We start from the raw sequence: 8,338 nt of genomic DNA, 5'->3' as shown, positions 1-8,338 counted from the left end.
TTACATAAAATACATTCAGGCGGGTCAGAATACTGACATTCAGTGGGTATAAAGCACAGCCTGGGTTGCCTGGGTTGACCTAAAATGTGACTGAATGGGATTAAAATGGATAAAAGATAAGTCTGATGATATTTTATGTATGTCTTCATGTCCACAAATCCCCTGAAAGTAACTGGCTAACGTCGATCTATTTGTGTGCATCATCCATGCACCTCATCCCTTTGTTTCTCAGCTCTCTATTGAAAGCCACAGACTATTAAAAACACATTAGTGAGCCACCTGGCAACAAAGTCCTACAATACAGGCACTGTGTTGCTTAGTTAGAGTCGCTATTTTCTGCTTGCAGCAGCTGACATGAGAAAGTGTGCATGCAGTGGCTGCACAGTCAGCAACAATGCAGACTGAAAAAAGCATAAAATGTCAAAAACAAAAGTAAAATGACACCAATATGATGCTTCAGAGAGTTGAACTGAGTAAAGTCAGAAACACACAAAGCAAGAAATCAGAGAAGAGCAGAAAAAAGATGCACTTTGAGTCAGCAGTTAGAGTGATGTGTGACATTGTGATTGTTTCATGACCACTGAGCCAGAAAGGATCTCATATTGGTGCAAAAAGTACCTAAAACATAGCACATGATTTTGACCTAAGTCCCTGGTTTCCTCCCAGCCTTGCCTTGATTAGAAAGGACTTAATTATTCCAAAACAAAAGCCTGCTGGAGACACAAAAGGGAGGTTTAGGAGTCTGCCTGTTGATATTGTTCTATCAGACAGCTAGAAGAGAGGAAGTCCTCTGTCGGAGCTGCCAGGCCGGGCTGTTTTTTGGGGAAGGGGGGCTGGTGTTCCAGGGATAAGAGACCGCCCTGTTATCTTTGTGTAAAAAGGTCACACAGGTCTGGCGGAAGAAGCAAAAGCAACAGCCATTTGTGTTTCTTTTTCTTTTTTGTACCACTACCCAGAGCATAGAAAGCAGGGCTGGGGTAGCACACACACATGCGCAGAAGCATCACTCACTCATATCTGTGAGTGCGCAGGGCGAATGATGAAGGATGCATTGTCAGAAGAGGCTGGAAAGCCCCCAGATATGTTTTCCTTCTTGTGATCCCTGTGTATGAGTCCCATTGTTTTTTTAACACACACAATTTATGCATAAGCTGTTCCCTTAGAGTGAATTGTACTGATTTATCAGATGTTTGACTTATGGTTTTTGCACATATTGTGTGAATGTTTTTGTTCATGTGAAAAAGCCACAAAGGATGATTTTTCATTTCACAACTCTGACGTGTGACGAAGAAATAAATTTTGAAGCTGTGTACTGGGGAATGCACAGATGCAAATAACACCCACAAACACACACACATTCAAACCAAGAGGATTTGATTTATCGACAAACTTTTCTGTTGTAACTGCACACTTTTAACAGCACATTTGTAGTTTTTAAGACCGTCAAACCAGCTAGCATCCATGCATCGCCCAGTCTCAATCACAGAAGAAGCTTACAGTATCTGATTGCGCTCACATTTTCTTTATACATTTAAAAGCAACACAGAGCTGACACACTCAAGCCCCATGCCGGTTAGGTGTGTTATATTGTTACAGCACAGGCTCTGATTGTTAAAGGCCATTAAAATGATGAATGACCTACTACAGAGACTAAGGAAATATGTAGTATTAATAATACTGCTGGAAATAAAAACCTGTGGGGACACACAAACCAAACAGCCTCTTATAATCTAAATGATTCAGAGTTCACCGTATAACAGGATAAGGTCTAACAACAAACACACAAATAAATAGGGGAAAAAATGTATGTATGAGACCCCACAACAGAACAGGCCATGGGTACAAGTAGTAGAGCATACCTTTTACTGAATGTATGTTAATGAAAAACACTTTTTTTTATGCACAAATTTTTATTACTAAACTTTTTAAATGACAAACATCAGCTTTTGTATCCCTAATTGCAAACAAGTCTCTTCTTTAAAGCTGAAAAAACAAAACTCAAGGAGCCTCAGTGAATTCAGACATTTTTAAAAGATCTGCAGTTTTTTTGTTTGTTTGTTTGTTTGTTTGTTTTCATCTTCTGTATCAGTTTCATTTTTGGCCTGGAGGTTGTCTCTTGAGCACACCTAATAACTCCACAGCTGTGATGGGTCGCATTTAACTGATACTTTTTGTATGTTAACCAACAGTAATATTTCAGCGAATGATCCTACTTGTTTACATAATCTTCAACAAAGAAAAGAAGACCTTTGTTTGCTTGATTAGCTTTGACAACAAATAAACATTATGGCAAGAGCCACTTCTTTCTGACAGTAGGTTGTGGTGCTCATGGGAAATGCAGTCCTGGGAAATAGAACTGGTTTTGTCCAAAGGGATCACCAGAATCAACACAACCCAAAACTCCTCACAGAGCCAACAAGTGTTTAATTTTCGACAGATCATCCTGTGTTGTGTTTTGTTTTTTCTTTTATTGTACTCCAGCTCCAGAGGATTGTTTGAAGCAACTGAAAAAAGAACAAGTTTGTGTGTTATCACAGTCTGACCAGCGCTCTTGGCTTCAGGCTAATTAACAGCAGAGTAACAGCCACTGTGCCGGAGCTGTGGCCTTTTACTCCAGAGCAAAGATACTTTTTCATTTTTCAACTGTGCTTTGGGATACACAAAGTCAAACAGACAAAAAAAATAAAAAGTGGATTTGTGGAGTAATATGACCTAATGCACCACTGACTCACCAGTCAGGTATTATTTGGGTAAGTTATGAGTCATTTTGAAGAGTGCTTACACATGAAAAAGAGCCACACTGTGATGACTGAAGCATTTTAACAAAAAGATACACTGAGCATTTTTAAAGTGTCTGCAGTTCAGTAAAAAAAATGACACAGGTCCGTGTCATTGATTTTCTCTGTAGTTTTGAAGGTCCTGTGGGGAATTAAACCTGCATTTGTGGATTTTTGATGAAGTGTTGACTTCCATAATCTACCCGCTATTGCAGGTTTGTGCAGACTGAAGTTAATTTTATGATAAAAACACACTGCCCCCAACAAGGTTTTATTTTTTATTTAACAGAGTGAACACACATGTTTGAGGAGATCTCAGTCTTTTTTATGTGGTTGGTTTTAACTTTGTCAAATACACACAAACAATCTCCATACTTGATTCTCTCTGCTGATCTGAGGCCCTTTAATCAGAATGTAAAGCTTGGGGCAAACACTCTGTGGTCTCAGAGGAGCACTGTGGTGCTTACTGGCTGTGCTCAGCTGTGGATCAATAAAACATGTCAATGATGATTCCATCCTTTACAGCAGTCAAACGCTTTGCCATCCAATTACAAAGGTGTTTGGGTCACTTTAAAGAGTAAATGACCTAAGCTTGATTGTACTTTATTATGACAAAAATCAATACCTGAACTCCATACACTGTACCACTGACCAGATTAGTTTTGACTTTCATTTGTTTAATTTTCACCATGTGTGATACAGTTCAGTCATTTATTAAGAAACATAACAAGTTATTGTCTTTTTGTTTTTATTTGTGGGAACGATTCATGGACTTCATAAATTATCACAGAGAGGACAAAAGAAAGAACTTTATCTTAATTGCAATGACAATGATAGTTTAAAGAAGAGCAATAGGAGTTATAAAAAAAAAGAAAAGAAAAGACAGAAAACAGGATCATACATGCTCATATGAAATGAAAATAACTAGTTTTGGTATGTATACAGACAAAGGCACACATGTATTTATAGGTTTAAAAACCATACAGAAAAAAAAGAAAAGAAAGAAACTCACCAACTATGTTTAGAGAAATAAATTTGTCTGAGTCTTTTCTTGGTAATAATAAAAAAAATAACTGAAAAATATAAATTGGCAAGAGACCATGGAGCCCATAAGTCCTCTGCTATTCTGATATCTAATGTAATAAAGATACAGACTCTATATTGCATACTACTTTTATTGTAAGTGTCACACAGTATAAAAGGACAGCATTGATGAACTGGCTATAACACACTACGTTACAATAAGGGAACGGTTCAATGGCAGTGAGGAGGGACTCTTGATATATAAAAATTACTTTTTATTTTGTTTGCAAATTCCTTATTTAAGCATTTTCCTTGCTTAAATATTTCTTTATATCTCTCTTTTTGTTTGGTTTAATAGCCTTGGACAGATCCAGAGAATGTGGGTGTGGTCTCCTACCCCTTCAGCAATGATAGGAGGTTATCAAATCTGGAAGTAATGGGAGGAGTCTCAAAAACTTTATGACTTTTCGACAAATCCCCTTCTTGTGGTTATTTTTCAGTTTGTGTCCTTTACACAGGACCCACTCTTCATCCTTACTTCTCATCTCTCCTGGTTACCTTTGCCAAGGAGGTTTTATTTTTGGGAGAGTTTGTCTTTCTGTGAACAACATAACTCAAAAACTAAGGAACGGAACTTCATTAAATTTTCAGGAAATGTTCAAAATGGGATAAGGAAGATGTAATGAAATTTTGGAGGTGATCTGGATCACCGTCTGGATCTAGGAATTCTTTTAACGGATTCTTTATCATTGTGAGATAGGGCCATTTTCACCTTATGTGTATATAACTCCACAACAAATGGTCGGAGTGCTTTGCAAAACAATACAAGACAAGGTCATGAGAATTTCTGACAGATGTAAAAGTATGATCCTGGCAATATTCTGGATACTAAGATCCAGAATATGAAATATGCACTGGGTCATCATAATTTTCAACACTGTCAGGTAGCAAAATTGTACAAACCTGCTACTAACACCAAATTGTAGCAGACCGTCTGCTGAAAAGGGAGTATAACATTAAAGTAGGACTAAAGTGTTGCATGACAGTCACAATATACCTGATGGAGGTCTGTGCTCTCCGAGTGCTTTTCTAGTTATTAAAAGTTTTACCAATTGGTTCAGAGCAGAGCTTTGTAAATATTTGTTTAACCTTTTTGACATTATTAAATGATGAAGCACATATTTGTTCTCATTGTTGTCAGGAAGTAACAAACTGTAGGTATCTGCAAATACATGGGTCAAAATGTTGTTCCTGTCTAACAAGGTTTCTTATGAATGAAAGTTGTGACAAAGCTCTAATGGTCGAAGAACCTGTGCGTTAAAAACATCACGTGTCTTACAGTAATCAGCTTCACTGTGATGTGATGTCACATTTCTGTAGTATCAGAGAGCAATGAAAACATCCAGAGCAGGGCTCATTGGCTGGCTGAGCAGGTGTTATGGATTGTCTCAGCTCTGGGAACGAGTCGCTGACCCCTTTCCCTGATCCCTTTCCTGTTTGGTGTTGTGTGTGCAGCTGAGGTGAGGGGAGATAGAGTCGGTTTGTTCCCTGCCACTACGACGTGTTTTTCTCCATTCCCTTTCTCTCCTCGAGCTGAGCCGTGTTCCAGGTGGGGTGACACAGCGCAGCACGCTGCTACAGGCGGTCCAGGAAATTTGTGTCCTCTGTCCAAAAACATGTTTTGACCGTCTGTTCCACATCTGGAGGGATATTTACTCCTGCAGCTATTCTTTTTCTGTAGCCACATGACACAATGCCATTGACAGGATATATTTGCACACAGTGAGAAAGCAAAACATATTTTGTTCGAATGAAACAAAATAAAAACGTCATGTGTGGTGATTATGTGTAGAATACTCCTGAGAGAGGCGTTTCGGCTCTGCCAGAAGCTGAGAGTGGAGCTATCTTTAGTCGTCCATTTCCAAAACAAAAGGCTGCTTTATGACAGCTATAAATGTGCTACTACTGACACATTAAAAAGTGTCTTGGCTTCAATCCCCCATAATGGTTCTTACAGTATCACATTGTAACAAGGGGAAGAAAAACAACTGAGTCACAGCCATTTAATTGTTTTGCTGGTGTTGTAGCATATTGCAGAATGCACTACTCAGCATCCTATTTACACCAGTAAACAGTTTAATTACAGCAGCAAACACAAAGGTATCAACTTCAGTGGGGATGACCTCACATTTAACACCCTCTTGATCATTTATAAGCTCCATTATTTGTGCAACAAAACGGGTCTGATTTAATGGGATTGCATGATGCAACTTCACAGATAACATGAAGTGATTATGTCACAAACACTTCAACCACCCCTGGGGGTTTAACACAGTGTTGCACCTGCGGCACAGCATCATCTTTTCTGCACCGAACCATCTGGAATGGGGATTTTTGCAGTGTGTAATGTATGGGTCTGTACGCCTCTGCAGCAATAAGAGCCAGAACCCCGCAGTGATACAGCACCGCTTATTCTTTTATTCCTCTCCTCTACTCCATCACTGTCTTCCTTAACTCTGCTGTGAGATTCCCACAGGTCTGCAACATTGTTTGACCTTCACTATATGCATGTTAAACTGGCAATGGGAGCTGTCAAATCAGAGACCCCAAAGCGGGCGACCATCCCAGCCTCCCCCTCTGTTGCGCAAGGTGCTTCTGTCCTTGAAAGCTCACCATGAGTCTCATACTGAATCGAAGTTTGTCTGATATTCGAACCATCAGGCAATGCACGGCACCTGTCAATCAGCTCAGTCAGAGGTTACCTAAGGGGTTAACACTGAAAACCTTTCCCATCTGTTGCTAAGGAAGTGTTGTGCAGGAAACAGGGAGAGCAGTTTCCTGTTATGAAGAAGGCTTTTTTTAAGGGGTGCATTCATTCAATCATGCAACAGATGCTGAGCCAGGAAGCACAGCCAATAGCAAATGCTTTGGTGTTTGAAAGAAACTGAATTTGGAGACTGTTTTCAGGAACTTGTCTATGTACTGCTCTAGTGCAGGAAATAAGCCAGGAGTAAAACACGCAGGAGAAAACAGTGATCAAAGATCGTACTTAATTCCAAGTTTATTCTGTAAGATATACTCTAAAGTTGTGGCACTTTTGTGAGGCTTTGTTTTAACTAATGTTAAGTAGGGGACCTGTAGGTGAGGTGCAAAATAAAATAAATTAATGTGTTTATTGATGAATACAATACTGTGATATTATTTGTGCAAAACCCGCCTCTGCAGATTTACAGCTAACCCCTGAGCCCAGTAAAGCACCAGACATGACCTCTGTTTTTCATATTCACTTAGTCCAAATCTCTTATACTGAGTGGATTTGGTCCCAACCTCCCGCTGGCACAGGAGTAAAGCGTGGTTGCGCACACCAGTGGAGCAGCATCCCAAGACAACGCAACATCGGAGCTATGAGGAAGAGCCAGCACGTGATTTTTGTGCAGTAAACTTCTGCACGAGCTGGGGTAAAGCTAATTGAGTGTGTAAAAAAAAAAATAGTAATATCGAGAGAGTAGGGGGTTTGGCTCGCGCTCCTCACTCACGCGGCTCTGTGGTCCAGCCTCAGGAAGCGCCGAGCAGCACCTCCCGTTTCCACACAGGAGCGCACTAGTTTACAGGAGCATCAGCACTGGAGATGGTCGCCGGCTGAAAGCTCAGCAGTCACTTTGTGAATATAGACGTCTTCTCTGAACGACCTTCACTTGAGGAAAACATCAGAAAATGTTCTGGGAGTCCTCGTTCACCACCTGACGCAATGCGTTTGTGTTTGGATTAAGTTTTCACGTCGTTTCGGGGGAGACGGTCGGTGTGGAGCAAAATGAGGTTAAGTGTTGGTGCCCGCAGATGATGACGTCCCGCCATGAATACAGGTTCGTGGTTTTTCTTTCTTTCTTTCTTTCTTTCTTTCTTTCTTTTTTTCCATTTTCTTTCTTTTTTTTTTTTTTTATAAATCAGTGTACTTAAAAAAAAATGTCACAGAACTAACTTTTGAATACTTGAATCGGGCAAAGTAGTGGCTAATTTCTCAAATGGTGTCAGATTTTTGGTTATATATGTAGGCATATATATAATTTCATTTTTTATGTTGAGCAAAATAAAGATATATCAAATATCATCATGATGCATACAGTTGTTGAAGATTTCACAGAAAATTTGTTCCTGAAAGACAAATTAAAACAACACACTGGATAAATTCTGAATCATGCATTTGGAGTCAGTTTAAATCCATGGTTTGTATTGCTTTCAAGGAAGTCTAGGAAATCTTCATTTCTTGGATAAGCACTGGGGTTACACAGGATTGTAATCCATGGCTATGCCAATAGACTGATGACATTTGTTTTTTACAGATGGTCCCCTGTTTGACAACAGCAGGGTTAGAGTGAAAGAAGCTGACAGACTGATTTTGATTGTTTTCTTCCTTCATCTACCAGAGAACAAACATTTTTATTTCAAACAACAATGTTTCCCTTTGTTCTGCAGCCTTGTCTCTTCAGACCTGAAACAGGTTGTTAAGACTGTGAAGTCTGAAGGCTGACATTTCATGA

At 39.5% G+C, this 8,338-nt stretch overlaps 1 protein-coding gene across 2 annotated transcripts in view; it reads left to right on the top strand.

Annotated features, from left to right (window-relative positions):
* The first annotated feature begins 7,282 nt into the window (after positions 1–7,282).
* The window catches only part of fgd5a (FYVE, RhoGEF and PH domain containing 5a), a 44,964-nt gene continuing 43,908 nt past the window's right edge, over positions 7,283–8,338 (top strand). For both annotated transcript variants that reach the window (XM_074677455.1, XM_074677446.1), the window contains exon 1: positions 7,283–7,663. In XM_074677455.1, the coding sequence (XP_074533556.1) occupies positions 7,654–7,663 (10 nt within the window). In that variant the 5' untranslated portion in view covers positions 7,283–7,653. The remainder of the gene's footprint in view (positions 7,664–8,338) is intronic.

This window comes from Halichoeres trimaculatus, unplaced genomic scaffold (genome assembly GCF_033239565.1).
Source record: "Halichoeres trimaculatus isolate MK-OKI-2021-1 unplaced genomic scaffold, fHalTri1.1 fHalTri1_scaffold_1, whole genome shotgun sequence".
NCBI classification, from domain to species: domain Eukaryota; kingdom Metazoa; phylum Chordata; class Actinopteri; order Labriformes; family Labridae; genus Halichoeres; species Halichoeres trimaculatus.
This window is presented reverse-complemented; position numbering and strand designations above follow the sequence as displayed.